The sequence below is a fragment of the Etheostoma spectabile genome, chromosome 6 (genome assembly GCF_008692095.1).
Source record: "Etheostoma spectabile isolate EspeVRDwgs_2016 chromosome 6, UIUC_Espe_1.0, whole genome shotgun sequence".
NCBI lineage: Eukaryota > Metazoa > Chordata > Actinopteri > Perciformes > Percidae > Etheostoma > Etheostoma spectabile.
This window is the reverse complement of record NC_045738.1, coordinates 6286099-6304174: the sequence shown is the minus strand read 5'-3', so window position 1 is coordinate 6304174 and position 18076 is coordinate 6286099. Positions and strand designations below refer to the sequence as shown.

Sequence of the window (18076 nt, the reverse complement as noted above, 5' to 3'; positions counted from 1 at the left end):
ACACACACACACACACACACACACACATACACACACACACACAGGGGTTGGCATGGTTACTAATATATCTACCATCTGCCTGTCTTCTCAACAGTTTCTAATAGTCGTGTAAGCGTTTGAGACCGATCCTGGATGGTGACATCAACAAGGCAGAACTCAAGAGAAACATTTGCACTCTGAATTTGTCTAAACCCTCAACAGTGGGTCTTGTGTGTTTTGCTCCACCATTCCCCTCAAGGGAAAACAATTCTTCATAAATCTGAATGTTGATCTTCATACCTCATATGGTTTTGTCCAATAAATCAAAGTTATATTTACACAGAGAGTTTAACGGTTAAACACAGGCCTCTGTGGCACTGCTATAGTGCTGTTTTCCTTTGAGAATAGTTGTGTGCTATTGCTGGACCGGGAACCACAGAATGATGGTGAGGATTCAGATAGGGCAGCACAGCGAATTACATCTACATATTCACATAGACATCACAGGAAACACAGGCAAATCACTGATTTCATGTCCACCACAGATAATGATAAAAGTCTTTACCTGCTGTCCTCTTTTCAGCTTGCATTAGAAAGAGAGAGAGAAAAGCAGAGCGCAAGATCAAGCATGAGCATGAGAAAGCACAGTTTTAAATGATATATTTATCCTTCACTCCAACTGCCACAAAATATCTATAATTACACTGTCTGTGAAACCTGGGAGGTAAAAAACTCTTTCCTTGAAACCATCCACACACAGCGGTGGGATACAAACAGTTGTCAACCCCTGAACACAGCTGCAAATTAAGCTATGGCTGGAGTCGAGCAGAAGTGATGACCTTAGAGGCGTTCAGCCATATTACAGGTGTGAGAGCCCCAGTGCCTGGCTCCCAAAACTGCCCTGATGGGAGTAGGAAATTTATTTTTTTCCAAATCACAAGCACAGGTTGGCACCCCCTCCTGTTGTGATGGTGCCAAAGGCAATAAACCACCTAAAAATGGATATGGTGGAAAGTTTTACCTTAAAAGGATGGAAGCTTATAAAAAACAAGGGAGAAAGAGAAAGAGGGGAAAGATTGTTTTCCACTCTGTCACAGAGGTGTCTGAACCAGACTCGTGCCCCACATGCAGAATCACGGTGGTGACTCGTATCTGCTTGTACCAGAATTTAACACAGCAGAGGTGAGGCAGTGAGCCATAGTCTATGCATGTTTAAACACACAGCCACTCCTCACTCTCAGTGACTAATTGTTGATCTTACTTTACTGTAACTCTTTGTTTTATCTCAAGTATAATTTCCCCATCCCTTTAATCCTCCATCTCTTTATCTGACCCTCCATTCCACCATTTTTCAGTTTTAACCTTGCCTCTCCTTTGCATGACCCTAAAACCACAATATTATGCTGTTACTTTCAAAAATGCCCTTTGAAAGGTTTGTATTGCTTTGCACAGTGGCCACTGCATGGTGACAGTCTCCCTCTTTCAGTCCTGTCATGTCAGTGGCTTGTACCACAAAGGTCTTGCAGAAGCACCAGCCATTTACAGCTGGGATCTAAATCACACACACACAAGGGTTTGAAAGCATTCAGGTGTGTCCAGGATGTGCAGCCGGGCAAAAAGGGGCAGCTTGACTCTGGATATGTGAAGAAGGTTTGGGAGATTTTGATGACTTACACAGAAGCATTTAGGTTTAAGCAGTAAAGTTAACCACAATGCAGTGTTACATTGTACCTTCCTAACTCTCTGGATTTTTGCCTTTCCAAGGAGTATTTAACTCATGCTGGAGGTGTTAACTTTAGCTGACCACCTTACCAAATATAGTCTTTCTCTATTTCAATCGTGAACCCTAAGCACAGATTGAAAACAATGTCAGCCTGACCAAACTGCAGTAGAGCCTTTCCGTAGGTGTGTGTGTGTTTGTTCCACTGTGTCTTCCCTGGGTGTGTGGGGCGTTATCTAGTACTGGGGATCTCGGGATTCAGAGACACAGGCCCAAGTCTTTTGTTATCATACAGCTGCTCAGTCTCCCCTACTCTGAATACCCAGAGTTGACCTAAACAGCCTACAACCTACAAGTGTTTCCGAATTGAACCTGTTTGGCTTTAACCTGTGACTTAAATGAAAGATAGGATACTAGTCTCCATTTAGCAGCATAAATATGTAAGCTGGACATTCTAGCACAATGATCGAACGCAAAATCCACAAGAGAGAAGTGAACGGATCTATACTGGGAAAAACTAAATAGGTAAATAGAGGAAAGAGTTGCCGCAATGAAACAGAACACTGAAGGGAATGAAAAAAAACAGAGAAGATGATACGGAACAGAAGAGAGCAGAACAATACGGAACAGATCAGAAGGAAGATATACATAATACATAATATAATAACATAATATGTTGGGGACAAATGGAACAGAACAGTATGGAAATAATTGAGCAGATTAGAACTAAATAGAACTGAAAAGGGAGACTTAAATGGAATCAAATAGATCAGAAGGCAAGGTAAAGGATCAGAATAGAGCCAAAACTGAATAAAAGTGAAAATAAGGTAGAAATGTTTGTATACAGAAACAACACAACAAAATATAAAATAAAATTAAATGAAAATGAGAAGAACAGCACAGAACATCATGTTGTTGTGCCTTATCAGCTGGTAGTCCATGCAGAGAAATAAGAGGTGGTTTGGTTAGAAACACATAGAAAAATGAAACACATATAAGATTGTTTTTGTGTTTATCTTACTGAGCATTAAATTTTGTTTGTGTTGAAACCACTACTGCTGTTCATTCTCTGATAAGAGAGCCAAAGACGCTAAAGCAAGCACATGAAATTATGGTAATGTTTTTAAAGCCACTGTATTTCATAATGAATCTCAAATGAGCACGCAATCTTTATTTTCTCTACGCTTTCTCAACAAGCAACCCAACCTAGTTACCATGACTCCAGTGAAGAGACACACAGCCTTGCCACAGCTGGTGTTGGGGGCCACATCACCATAGCCCACTGTAAGGAAGGTGATGGCTATGAGCCACATAGCTGTGTCCATGTGACCTGTCGTTGCTTGGGTCTGTCTGCAGGAGGGAGAAAGCAGGAGTGAGATTGTGTCGTAACAAAACGTGTTTTAAATGTACTCAGACTGTATTAATGGGCCAGGCCACATTCCTGACATAAACATAACTAATTAACTTTTACATAAGACATCTAATTTTAGTTTCCTTGGAATGACTATGTAATTCAGTATTGTGTGGAAAATAGAGACAAAGTTGTGGGAAAGTAAGTTAAGTTTGGAGAGTTGACAAGCAATTATTGATTTCCAGATGTATCACTGTGAAAAGACTGCTCCATTTAACCCAAATTAAATCCATCCATTACTAATTCTTTAATCTTATATGGAAAATTGGTATTCTCTTATATAATAATAATAATACATTTTATTTAAAGGCGCCTTTCTTGGCACTCAAGGACGCTGCACAGGGAATTCATAAATTAAGAACAGCAAAACAAATACTATACAGCAAAACAAATACTATACAACAGCAAAACAAATACTATATATATATATATATATATATACTATATATATAGTTATGGATGACACAGATACAATCTTATGTCACAGTTTATGTAATCTTATATTGCAATATTACTAAAGTTGAATCAAATGTCTTGATGTAGTACATTATCTGGAAACCTTCCATAAAGTTTATGGTTTTACAGCAGTGTATATGTTTATTGCAGGACAACATTTCCCAGTGGCCTAATATAACCAAACATATCATAGTGATGACTACCACAAACAATATGACAAAAACCGACAGTAGACATTAATATCCTTTGTATTGGTTTACATTGTGATATTGTCCTGCCCTATCCATAGGTCAAATTCTTGCTTATAGAAAAATTTCAGATTTCTGCATGTTAAACTGGCCTACTGTACACTTGCTTAAAGACTAGCAATGAATTGAAATAACGCAATTGGAAGTGTATTGATTTAGAACAACCAATTATTTTATAATCGGTACAAATTACATCATCCCTTACAGGGACCTTTTTATGATTACAGTTACATATAACTTTATGTCTTAGATACTGCGATGAACAAAACATATGCACAATGAGTCATCCAAGTTTGATAAAGGTGTGGTCTGTTAATCAAACTGTGTTACCAGTGTGGATGTGACTTAGGAAGTAATGGGTACCAGTGTGAACTTGTAAATCATTATTTAGCACAAGCCCAATGTACACTCGTCAGAAACCACACAGAGAAGTCATACAGTGTGAGTGTTCATCCATTTCCTGGATGTGTAACAAGTCAGTTTTAAATGATTTGGTGGTCTTATCAGTGATCAATCATAAGCACTTTTTATTACTTTTGACTAATCAAAACAAACACAAGACTGTGACATGTGAAACTGAAGGCTAAACCTCCCATTAGGGTTCAAATGAACGAATGACCTCACGCTGTTCAAACAGCCAGAGGATAAAGTTGACATTTATTTGGCTTACGTTAAAGAGAAATTTGTCAGAATAATAACATAGAATTTGATGATTATCTAAGCAGTTATTGGAAAATCCATTCTGAAAAGGAAAGTCAAATTGACCATCAAGGTTTGAGGAGGAATGTTAAACTACCAAACAATTAGTTTTTCTTTAATGTGTATGCGTGTGACGGGGACTGGAAGTTTGGGGGAAGATAGTAACAGACAGAGCTCTGTGTGTGTGTGTGTGTGTGTGTGTGTGTTTGTGTGTGTGTGTGTGTGTGTGTGCGTAACAGCAAAGAAAACCATAAAATGTTTCACGGTTTACTTTGTGAATCATTACTGTATGATATACCACAAAATACCATTCAGAAACATTTTTGTCTCTTCTTTCAGACATCAAAAGCTCACTATTTGGCACAAGAGTCTCTCATTGAAAGATAACTTTGAAAAATTAGATTACTCACCTAATTTGATTTTTCTTTTATTCATTGGAAAAATGTGCCCTGGGCAGTCACATATTTGCTCGATCCACAATATAACAGTGTAGTTAAAATTCACTTTTGTAAAGAACATGGAGAAAGTTAGTGTTAAAACTAATGGCCATAGTTATTAATGTGGAATGCAAACAACTGGCCTTCGCTTGCTGTTACTTTTTCTGCATGTTGAGTCCAGTCAGTATTTGTTGAGCAGCAACAGCTCTCTCATAAAACTAGAAACAATCAAGCAAAGAATATACTCTGATATGTCAAAGGAACATTACTGCTAATTTATTGATGCTGAATGTTGGAAAAATTGTGTTAAAGAAAGGAATAGTTGGACATTTTGGATATACATGTATTTGCTTTCTTGCCAAGACTAAGTTGAGAAGATTTATAGCGCTCTCATGTTTATACGCTAACTGTGAAGCTACAGCCAGCAGACGCTTGGCTTAGTTTAGCACAAATCCCAGAATTAGGGGGAAACAGCTAACCTGACTCTGTCCAAGGGTTCGAAAATAAATAATATCTGCCTAGCATCACTAAAGACTCCAGGAAGTTATTGCTCCTGCATTAAATAGCCCGGCACACAACCACCTGTACAACCACATGTGGTCATTTTTGCCAACCCTTGACTTCAGACAGAGCCATGCTAGCTGTTTATGCCTGCTTTCAGTCTTTATGCTGAGCTAAGCTAAACATCTGCTGGCCGTAGCGTCATAGCTAGTGTACAGAAATGAGAGTGGTGTCAATCTTCAATATGTTTTTCTTTTACTTAACTGCTGCAAATTAAATCAGTTCATAAATTACAGTAAATTTAAGGGTAGACTGTTCCTTAAGACTTTCACAGTTAAAACAATTCCTATTTTCAATGGATGTCCCTCATAATATGAACAGACAATCTTCAAAGTTGGTGAAAATGCTTATGTGTCGCTTATTTGTAAAGATATTATGTACTTTACTTATTATAATGTTTAGTATGCAGAGAGAACATACATCATATTAGATTTTTTTTCTAGTAGATTTACTAGTTACTTGACACATACTTGACAGTTCTCTTCCCCTCTCTTACCTCTCACACAGTGTAAGCATCCAGGACGCAGTGAGCCAGAAGAAGAGGATGAAGACCAGCAGCGTGCGCGCCGGGTATTTGTTCATTAGTATCTTGAGAACAAAGCGGAAGGTGAAGTTGATGTTGTTGAGCGAGCCAATGCTCCTGTAGGAGGCACTCAGCAGCACTTTGCTATGCAGCAGGATGGCTCTGTGCACCAAGTACAAGCGGAGGAACATCAGCACTGATAACAGCAGCTCCATATCCATCAGGGCCTCACGGTGGTGGTTTGAAACACAGAGCGGAGCTGAGGAAGAGGAGTTGGCATGGAAGCCCACCTCCCAGTATGTGCCAACAGGATGGATGACACAGACCAACAGCTCCAGAGTGATCACGAGAACCCTGTGGCTGGTCATGGCAATACGCCAGTCCACCTGGTTGTGGTCAATGATAAACAGCTGAAAGATGGGGGAGGACAGGAAAGCCAGAGAGAGAAGAAAATGATATACTTCTGATGGAAACCAATGAAAATGCAGTCACACATTGATGTTAATGTGTGAAAGTCCTATTCTCTCTTGAAACTTAGATAGAAAACATTGACCTCTTATTTTCTTACAATACTAGTTGACAATATTGTTATTACGGTGGTGCCCAGTGCTGCCTGTTTTGTTGCACCTGTTGATGTCTATATGATACGACTGTTTCATTAGGCTAAACCTTGGAGTAAACAGATTTCATGATTCTGTCTGAACAACAGTGCAGTAAAAACATTTTATTTTTTTCAAAACCTCTAATCAAATGTTTTTGCTAAGTCACACAGAAACTTATCTTATTGATTGGCATGTTGGATATGCATATTTGTGTGTATGTGCGTTTTGCATCTGAGGCTAAATACAAATACACAATCCTCTACAGTACATCATGTCTTGAAAGGTCGTTGATAAGAAACATGTTCTTAAGCCTCCAATGATATGAAATGCAGATATCCAACAGAAATCCTGTCCACTAGTTTGTATGAGTGGTTCATATGTAAGAAAATGAGGATGTGTTGTCAAGATATAGCTTCACTGTCACTGTGCCTCAGTTTGTTCAAACAAAGCAGGTCTACTTTTTCCTCTCCTTACTCCACTAATCTGAAGCATCTTGATGTTCTTTCCTTGACTTATTTTGTCACGTTTGACACCCAACATTAGCCTCAGGCATCACTGAACACTGCTTGTGTTAGTCTCCACCCTTAGCCTGCACCTCCTTATCTCCTCTCTGCACTTGCATGGATCCCACTTGTATCAGACACACATGACTTGCAACCAAACTGAAAACATTAGGTGAGAGTGAACCCAGCAGCCTGAACAGAACCTTTCTGCTCTTGCTGTGAGTGTGCATGAGAGAAAATGAAAGAATGTTTACTCTGGTTAATTTCAACCACATATCTTTATGTATATTGAATTCACATACAATGGCAGCGAGCCATGTGGATTGGAAAAATAGTGCAACTGCAACATTGTGCGTGTCTGTGTGGGCTGAAGTTTTCGTCCAGGTTTTTTTTACACACACAGCAAATATAACACAGACAACATAGTGTTGAGGCTACCATCAGTGAACCAAGAGCTCCTTATAAAACAATTGCCCTCAGGTATCTCAAATAAAGTATCATTCTTACCATGATAATTTGGAACATTTACTAGTAAAAAAAAAAGTAATGCACACAATATGGCAAGTGGAGCCCTGAAGCTCAACAAGGCACACGCACGTGCTCTTGATCGGGCACACACCACATCCCAATAAGGGCGTCCAAACTGTTAAAAACAAATAGGCAAAAGGCAAACTCACCCTAATGTCCTTATAATGGAATGCTATGATGAGGATCAGGAGACACCCAGTGGACAGGCTGATGGAACAGTTGATGAATAAGGCAATGTTTGAACCCTGGGAAGGAAATGGAGACAATTTAGATAAGGCATAAATATTAGATTTCTTTTCAATTATGTTCACCATTATCAAGATTTATGGAATAGCTTGTGAACTGAACCACACCATTTATTTTGCCCATGGTAATGACAGGGGTGGAAAGAAGACCAAAGTATCCAAATCAAGTACAAATGCTAATTATATCATATATGGAGAGGTTCAGATAACATTTAAAGACAATTATTGAAATAAAAGTTCAAAACAGACAGTGACATTGTTCACTTCAGGCCAGTGCGGCCTTCTGACAGATTTTTTGCAGTACAAAAGCTTCCTGGGGGAGTATCCTATACAAGTACATGATGTAATTACCTAATCATACAGTTTTCTGTAGTTCTGTTTATATGCAGAAGCAAAAATAACATTTGAAAACAGTAGAAAACTCAGTTCCTCTGACATTTATTTTATTTTAAGTCCACCGCTCTAAGGGCACATACCCAGTACTAAGAACCCAGTGGTTAAAAGAAAAATGGCCATGATGAGAAAATCAGTGTTTTGTTTCTCTTTCTCAAAATTTGTAACAGCTATCTTTCCAGAGACACTGTGGACAGGCCAACAAATTGGAGATGCAAGACGGACTTGATCCCTCACTAGCTTCCCATCCAACAACAATTGTACTGTGCTAAGCATTATATGCAGGTCACTTTAGTAGTGAACAGTGCTTTTTTATCTGCACATTGCTGGTGCCCAGTCAGTTTGCAACATCAACTGACTTAAGTGTGTACCTTTATTTCGGAATGACTTGGTTCAGGTTCAAATATCCAAACTCCATTATATAACTCTATTCTGAAACATTTAATCAATTAATAATAATGTTCAGCTTTCCCAATGTAAGGATTTGCCCCTTTTACACTTTTTTTTAATATATATTTATATATCTGGGTTTTGTTCTGCTGGTCATGCTTTTTGTGTTCAATCAATTCATTAAAACAATAATTGACAGAGTAATCAATAATGACAATAATATTTAGTTGCAGACCTACTGTATATCTAGGATTCATTACATGCATGTTAAGATTCATCTATGAAAGATGTACTCTTCAGTAAGAAAATGTACTTCATCTGAACTTTGATTGTGCTTTTCACAATGGTTAGGCTCTGTTCCTTTTCCTTTCCATAAAATATGATTCCTAACTAATTTAAAAGGAATATTCTGCTAATTGTGTTATAACAATATAACTGCTGGTTGCTCTGTAATTTGTGTCTTTCCAAATGGAGCTTCATTGGAAATTTACTTAGGCCTAATGGAAGTGGAATTACTGATTCTTTAATGTACTCAATTACAGTAACAAGAGCGCTTGTTATTAAATACTTTCCATTTCAGGGAATTGAAAGCTGGAGACACAAATTAATTAAGATTTTAGCATAGGCTTCTGCCATGCACCTTGTCTCAGTAGGTTAAAGAGCACCTATACTTCATTCATGCGTCTCAGCGCATCTGACGCAACGTCAAGGGGAGTTTTTAACGGGAAATGCAGTTTAATGTGGTTTACAGTTAAAAGATAATTACAAACTTTCAAAATTGAGGAAACTTGAGCATGTAGGTGGTTTGGTGTGACGCCCGTTGGCAAGGTACGCCGTTTTCCACAGTTTCGCAAGTAGCATCCATTCCACATCACGTCTGTATTTCGTTTAGGGCTAATTAGAAGACCCCACAAAAGCTCAACATTTCCCCACATTCCATAACAGAGAGTTCAACAACATGTTTCTTGCCGAGTTTCTAAAATAATTTTTGTTTTATTTTGTTGGAAAAAGTAATTTCAAGCCCGATGAACCTAATCTGGGTTATGCTTAACACAGATTGTTTCTCATTTTAGAAGGACACCGAGCCACCATCACTAGGACAGGCCACCCAAGGCAAAGGAAAAAAAACTTACAAATAACACTGAATCCTATGCAAAAGAAGGTGGCCTGGTTTGTGTGGACTGTAATAAATAAATACTTGCCAAAGAAATACTACATACATCTGACTTAGGTTTTCTAGTTTGGTTTGTTAGTCAGTGTGGTTTTGTTAGCTTTCATGTGGATTCTTGTGCTGAAGGTCACTCATGGAACTACACATATCCTGTAATAAACTTAAGAATAGGTTTGCAAATAATATCCTAGTGGGACAGTCATAGAAAAGGAGATATCACTACGGGTAAAACATTTGCAGGTTTTGTTGATTCCAACCAAAAAGTGCATAAGGAGATTTCCCTGTGAGGTTACCTGGTGACATATCCTATGATTATTGGTACAAGTTCTACATAATCACTGCTGGGATAAAAACTACAGTACACATGGACATTTTGTTAATATTTCAGTAAGAGTGACCCAGTCAATGTTGACGATTTCTTGGTTGGATGTGTACTGATGATCATGTGACTGATGTTTAATAAGATGCAGGATAGTTAACACTTTAGAGGACAGGTGTAGCTGATTAGCTGTCAGAGATGAACAAAAACCTGCAGATTACTGGTGAGTAGGGTACCACTTTACTGCCCTTTTCCCTCCTGGTCCATGGGACTCTTAGCACTGCTGGTTTTCTTTGTGTCTGTGCGTCTCATCAGGCCCCCCAGAAAACTATCTGGACTTGAGAATTGCTGCCCTACAGTATAATTACAGTGATCTATTGAAGGAGGACAGTGGTTCATGACCCAATAGTCAACAGGTTTTAATAACCACAACTCATCACAGAAACTCGTTTCAATAATTTCTTCTCACTGATTGTGGATGACCAGCGAAACAACACAGATAACATACACATAGGGGCCATGCATATGTTATCTGGTAGCCACTGCTCAGTTCCAGCAATGGCAATAGCTTTTGTGTGAGTTTTGGCTTGTTTTAAATCGACCATAGCTGGCCCATATGTGACGAGGCAGTTTTGCCAGGGTGCATGTCCTGGTTGCTTATGGGCCAAATGTGGCTTACACACAGCATGCTGGTTTTGGGGTGAGCATAAAGCACAGTTAGTCTTCCAAGGGTCCATTGGTTTGTGGGTAAGATTACCTATTTGTATGTGGGCCACACATGTGAGCCAGGCTTCAGTGTGTGGGAATCCACTTTGGCCATATTGCAGCATACTGTCAAAAAAACAAGTCAACCTATGACCCTGACATTGTGTGCATTATAAACAGCTTTATATTAAAGTTAAGAACTTGCTATTTTAACAAGAAATATTAATAAATTGCTGTATGTCTAGGTGCTCTGAGAATATAGCTACATATTGTGATGCCTGTGTGATCCAATGTTACATTTCATTTATAAGTTTATGAGTTTATTGTTTTAATTAATTGTCAAATGATGAATGAAAAAACAGATTTTTCTTGGTTTGCTAAATCATGTTTGAATAATTGCAGTAGCTTAAGTCCAGCCTTAATACATTTAGATTGACAGGCAAGTAAAAAATAATGAGTCATACTGTAACTAGCACGCAAGGAAATTGTCGTCCATTGTACATCAACACTTTATTCCACCCGTGGCCCTGGCCAACAGCAAAACAATCAACATGTAAAATTATAACAGGAGAAAGCAGGCATAAAGTAGCTGAACACTGGGTATAAAACTGAAAGAAGTAAGGTTAGTGATGCGCAAATCCAGAAATGAGCAATGCAAGCAATTCAACACAAAAACATGTTGAGCTGCCAGCAACAGTTTGAACCATGACAAAATGTTTGTATATTATACAAACACTGTGACATTTACTAAGAATTTCACAGCAAAGGAGACCATATGTAGGAAGTATTTCAAAGATTGTAGTCTCTATGTTTGTTTTCATTGTGTAGGTAGTATTATTGTATCAGTTCTCAGAGAAGTGGTTAAACAGTTATATGTGAGAGCATATAGCATGAAAATAACTATTTACAGCCTCAGGTGTCAGATATTTTTTTAAGTTGAATTATGTTATTGCAACACGTGTTTAACTTTTGGACTGCAAACCTGCAGTTTTATAATCACACATGGTTGAGAACCAGAATGACTAGAATTCATCAAAGTTATCCACTTAAGCTCCTGTTCAAACATCGAGGGTATATTCTTTTAAATGGACATTATGCTCTGCTTTTCAGGCTCAATACATGGATATTGTTTTGGGTTGTAAAAAAATTCCAGAAAAAATTGTTCAGCTTTGCAGAGGGACGCAAGGTTGCAACCAGGTCAAAGTGCAAACTCTAGCACAGCCAAACTCAAGACAGAGAGATTTTAAGACTGGCCATGCAAACACTAATTATACACTAAATGATGTGGAAAGATAGCCTGAAGTACTGTGAGCAATCTCACTGTAGGGGAAGAGGTGAAATGTGGAAAAACGTTTCCATAAATAGCGCTGTTTTTTTGTGTATTACCATGAAAAGGTACGCTTAAAATATAACTTTGTAGACAGGCATTAGATAGGCCTACAAGTCAGCCAGCTCCAAAATATCCTGTGGTGTACTTGAAAAGGGCATGAAAATAATAGTAAACTGTAATAGTGCTACTGGCCACTGCAAAGATGTTGTATTTTGTAAAGACAGACCCTTAATCTGTGATCCATCAGTTCACAGAGGAGGAAGATGTAACAGCTCACACTCATGACTTGGACATCACAAAATTAAAAGACAAATGCTCAAAACAGTTATGTAAGTTTAAATCAGCAATGCAGCCTCTCCGAAATAATATGCTTTAACTGCAGTGAAGAACATTTTTCCAGTGCATCAGCATTACCATGGTACAGAAGCTGATGCCTTTTGTTAGGAATGGACAGACAACACCTGTTCTTGGCTCGTAGTTGTGAACTGGAATGGTATTGTCATATTCGTGCCAGCACCGTTAATTTCATGGCCATGCTTCTCCGGGTTCAGAGAGTTGCTCTGAATGTTTAAGGTCAGACCATATTTCCATAGGTTTCTCAAAAGATTAGCTGATGTGAGTTATAAATGTGGGGGCTCTTTGACACTGTAATCAATCACTGACTGCACAGCATGGAGGTGGTCTGATTTTCTTTGTGGCGTGCATGAGAACTTTTTTCCACATGTGGAACTGGCGTGTGCTGCATGAAGTCAGGGGGAGTTAATAATTTGTTGATTTCGTGGCCTGGCATTGTTATCCACTGAGATCTGCATGTTAATGTCATGAGGCTGTGTTACCAAACAGTGTGTCTGGAAATGGACAAACTAATCAGTAGGTCAGGGGGGTTCAAAGCCCAGGTGCAGGGTTTTGCTGTTGTGCTCCATGGGGCTTGGCTGTCTGCTAATCAAGGAAGTTGTTATGACAACAAAAAGAGCTAGTTGTGCAATGGTGTTTTTTCTGCCCCATTTATCTAGTTATTTAAATATTTCATGAATTAAAAGATAACATGGTTTAAGATAAATCTATTAATTTGTTTGTGTCAGTTCTATTATAGTGTAAGTTGTAGACAATTTTAAGCAGTTGAATCTGCGACACAAGGAGTTGAAGAAGAGTTGAGATGCAGTCACACAGCAGTAGAGTTATACCAGCTTTAGTTCTACTGCATGATGCTAAAAGCAAGCCAATGATGATTTTCTTCAATATTTTGTCAGCTTTGATGAGTTCAAGGCCCTACACCAAGGTGTCTCGACCAGTTGACAACATCGACTAGCCAACATTTAGGTAGTGCTGTCTAAATGTTCTAACGCAATGTGCGCAAAACTATCTCACGTTTTGATTTGATTTGTGAAATTGACATTTATTAGCAGAAGGAATCATAAGAAGAACTGCAGTGGAACATTCTGTAAGGCTATATCTTTAAGGTCAATTGACCTTAAGTCCCAATAAAAGCCAATGTCACATTTCAAACATTTCCAAACTAATAATTTATTAAGTTATACAGTCAATTCTAACATGTTGAAGTCAAGACATTAGTTTGGGTTATTTCTTAAACCTACCGGTTTGTAAACGAAGGGACATATCTCGGCGTGGATAATCGTGAGCAGTATCCCGAGCAGAGCAGTCCCCAAAGCCAACGCGCAAAGGCGTTTTTTATCCTCTAATAAAAACTTTCTGTCTCGTAGTCTGTAGAGGTCGTCTCCCTCCGTGTGAGCCGTCCGCTTCCCGGGAAGTGACAGTGGTACGGACACTTCTGCCGAGTCCCCGCCGTTTCGGTTGATCAAGCCATCGCAATTTACACAATCCACTTTGGAGTCGCCGTGCAGGCTGCGGTTTGTCATCTCCATCTCCAGAGCGCATACGAGACGGTTGCCTGTCCCTCGCTCCCTGGCGCCGCTGTACGTTGCTTCGTCCTCTGCCTCCCCTTTGCTTTCCTCCCGAGTTGGGGAAGGCATAGTCCGATGGGCGCACTGTGTACCAGGCCCTTCTCTCGTTTGTCGCTCATTGAAGTAGCGGGTTTACCAAAACACTTGGCGCCTCTAACACACCCTCACCTTAACACTCCTACCAATTTACGCGGCGTCGTTGCGCGCACTGATGCCAAGTGTACACACTACAGTGAGCGATGTACTCTTATTTTCATGCGTTATTATTTTAAGAGTGTGCGTCAGCCTGCCCCAAATGACTTCTTTGTGTGCTGGGTATGTGGACTCGGCTTCTGCACGATGCGCTCAGAAGAGGTCACTAAACAAGATTTTCACTTATTTTTCTTTTGATTTGGATAAGTCTGATCAGATCATTTGCAATTTGGTGATAAAACATGATGTCACAAGAAAAAGTGTTTTTTTATATTTTACTTATCGAGGAACAAACCACACTATTGTCTTTTTTTTCCTGAACAAAATTAAGAAAACGCTATAAAAATAAAATGCAAGGAACTTCATAGCCTACATGTATTTTTTGCATTGGTGAGGTACCGTAACAATGGTAAGCACAAGTTCCTCAACAGCTGTAGAGTGACATCTCGTGGTTGAGTACCTTCATTTTTTGACTTGTGGTGGTCTATCCCATAAAATAGTCAAGGAAGGTTCGCCATCATTGGAAATGATTCTTAACTGTCTTAGCCTGCACTCTTCAGCCATCCATTCTAGGATGTTTCGTGTACTTTTCTCTAAGCCTTTTTTTAAGAAAATGTTTTTGGCATTTCGGGATTTAATGGATAGGACAGTTGTAGACTGGACAGTGGGGAGAAAGAGATGGAAGACATGTAGCAAAGGTCGGACCCGAACCCCAGGACGCTGCGGTGAGGACTGAGCCTTCGGGAGCAACTCTTCCCCTACTCTCTCTAACTAGACCTGTTTAAGGAGGAACAGCATCATGACCTTGGGCTATAATGACACATCCAGCAGACAGGAGTTCTTCCGCTGCAGCATCCTGCTGCTTGTGCTGAAGGTAATGATAATCCTCACAGCTCTGAGTGACAGTAAGTAGAGTGTTCAGACTGACAGGTGTTTCTAGGTAAAGTCAAAATATTTTCTTGAGACAAAACACACTATATAGCTGCAGAGCCAAACTCTACACCAAAAAGTGTTGACAATAGAAATCAGCGACAAAAAAACAAAAATCACAATTTATGATTTCAGGTATGAGTTGATTTAATCTGCTGCAATAAGAAGGTAAATTGCTAATGTAAAATGTGAAAGCAAAACAATGCTTAAGCACACAGATGAGCTTCAAGGTTGCAAATAAATATGCATCAACATAACACAAATTAACCACAGTACATAACAATCAGTGAGTGAAACGTGTATTCAGGATTAAGCAGATTTTCATGGAAAGGAAAGCTAGCTACAGTAAAAACACAGAGCAGGCCATAACAGATACACCTGAGCATATGCATTGTACTGACAGGGCAGAGTTAAAGCTATTGAAAATCATGTTTGCGTTGGGTGAAGTTAGATTTGCAAAATACAGCAGCCAATGTTAATACAAAAATATACAATTTCATGTGCTATGAGTTGAGTGCCATCCACTGGTGGCCAAATAAATTACAACAAAAAGACGGTAAGATTAGAAAGTGTGCATCAGTCTATATGGTATCCAAGCTCTGTATTATTTACAAGCAGTTTAGTAAAAATATTCTTCTTAATATACATATATTGTCACCATAGCTACAATAGATTAAACCCTGAATCACATTGTACATTAATTAATTGAGACCTAAACACCGTGGACCAAATTTGGTGAAGAAATAGACATTACAGATGTAACACTTGAAAAAACTATTATTTGCTATTTGGATATTGCTGTGAGTTCCTGAGTTAGTCCAAGCACCCAATGATTGAAGTCCTTCTGAACGTGTACAATTCGTTTAAAAACAATGGAAGTTTAGACCTGAAAGATTTTTTTTAAAAGAAAGCAGTTTCATTCAAGTTCAGTGGCATCTCTGTGCTGAGTATGAGCCATCAAGTTACCAGATATAAAAAGGAAAAAGCAAACATCACAGGTTGTAAAAGGAATAACTGAGCTATACAGTTGAAGGAAGTTCTTTTTTGGCCCAAGTTTAGCTGATCTCAGAGAACTGACATGACATGGCTCAGTTGACCGAGCTTATAACGGTCTATCCACCTTCACCCCACACATCCTGGATGGTCTAACCCTTCACAGCTCCCCACGGCTGCAGAGTGGCTTGAGGCAGAATAAACTGCGGAGACTGCTGCGGCAAGATATAGTAGCCAAATACCTGCTGGGGTGGAGGTGGCGCGCATACTGCATTAAGAAACATAGGAGCGCCCTTCTTGTACTGAGGCCAAACTGGTGCAGGGTGGTAGAAGTACTGGAGGCTGGCAGGGAGCTACGGATTGGAAGGAGTACAAGAGATTAGAAAGGATGGTGGAGAGCCTTATCTCTCAATTGTTAGATATTAACAGATGGTCCAAAACGAGTGAAATAAATTACCATATTTCTGACGTATTTGACTTTATTTGGGCCTTCTCCGTGCCGCTTGCGAATCCTGGGCATCATTGTTACCGAGTAGGTGGCACCTTCTGCTTCTTCCTTCTTGACAACCTCCTCTTCCTTTCCACGCTCTCCCTCCGTCTCGCCATCTTTTGCCTCCTCCTCTGTGTCGCTCGATGCAGTGGAACCACAATCCGAAGAGGTAGCAGAGTGGTAATCTGAGGTGTCCAGATTTATTGAGTCCACTGACGAGTCAGTCTGTTTTCCCTCCACACCTTCCTCTTTGAAACAGGCTATTGTGAAGGGCCTACCGTTCTCTGCAGATCTATGAAGAGGGAGCACATTATTTACTCACACATTCTGACTTCCCACATATTATACATCATTTCCCAGAATACATCATGACTAAAACTTGCTCATAATTGTTGGCTGGACTGAGAAATGCTTCTCTATTGTTGAAGTGTGTCTGTTTTTTCACTTTTTTGGAGCTAAGTGACTCACCTTGCACACACCTCCATTGGGTCGATCCACAGTGTGATCTCACACGGAAGGCCTAGTTCACTGGGTGTGAGCTCACTCTCCTCACATGCCTTCAGAATCACTTCATCACAAAGTACTCCGTTATTTATCCGGATACATCTGTGAAGGAGTCAGTGTTCAAGAGTCAGTGTTTTCTTATTTCTTACGGTTTTCCCTTCCTATGTTAGGGTTCTCAGATGTTAAAAGGGATATAATTGTATGATCTTTATGGACACACACACACACACACACACACACACACACACACACACACACCCCACACACACACACACACACACACACACAACACACACACACACACACACACACACACACACACCACACACACACACCCACACACAACACACACACACACACACCACACAACACACACACACACACCACACACACACACACACACACACACACACACACACACACACACCACACACACACACACACACACACACACACACACACACACACACACACACACACACACACACACACACACACCACACACACACACACCACACCCAACCTTGGGCCAGGTGTCAGAAAATGCTGTAAACTAAGAATGCTTTTCCTTTTTATCAATTTACACAATGCAAAGTGAGTGATCAAAAGAAAAATCTAAATCACAGTTACTACCCTTTGACTTCAAACCAGCATCAATTCGTAAAAGGTACACTTGCAAAAAGTTGGGCAACATTGAGGATTTGAGATGCAGTGGTCAGCCAAGGAAACTTAGTGCAGCAGATGAAAAACACATCAAGCTTATTTTCCTTCAAAATTGGAAGATGTCCAGCGGTGACATCAGCTTAGAACTGGCAGAAACCAGTG

General features: G+C 39.6%; 2 protein-coding genes across 3 annotated transcripts in view; both read right to left on the bottom strand.

Moving 5' to 3' along the window:
- Positions 1-14486, bottom strand: part of kcnn4 (potassium intermediate/small conductance calcium-activated channel, subfamily N, member 4) — a 22255-nt gene extending 7769 nt beyond the window's left edge. Inside the window, exons 1-5 of one of the 2 annotated variants that reach the window (XM_032518343.1) lie at positions 13816-13914; positions 9466-9589; positions 7817-7912; positions 6008-6444; positions 2914-3049 (exon numbers count right to left, since the gene is read on the bottom strand). In XM_032518343.1, coding sequence (XP_032374234.1) covers positions 2914-3049; positions 6008-6444; positions 7817-7912; positions 9466-9567 — 771 coding nt within the window. In that variant the 5' untranslated portion in view covers positions 9568-9589; positions 13816-13914. Of the gene's footprint in view, positions 1-2913; positions 3050-6007; positions 6445-7816; positions 7913-9465; positions 9590-13815 lie in introns of both variants that reach the window. The other variant, XM_032518342.1, reaches the window with a different exon arrangement.
- Positions 14487-15393: 907 nt separating this feature from the next.
- The window catches only part of si:dkey-79d12.5 (maternal B9.15 protein), a 6897-nt gene continuing 4214 nt past the window's right edge, over positions 15394-18076 (bottom strand). Inside the window, exons 3-5 of the mRNA XM_032518380.1 lie at positions 17216-17353; positions 16715-17039; positions 15394-16610 (exon numbers count right to left, since the gene is read on the bottom strand). Of these exons, the coding sequence (XP_032374271.1) occupies positions 16410-16610; positions 16715-17039; positions 17216-17353 (664 nt within the window). The 3' untranslated portion in view covers positions 15394-16409. The remainder of the gene's footprint in view (positions 16611-16714; positions 17040-17215; positions 17354-18076) is intronic.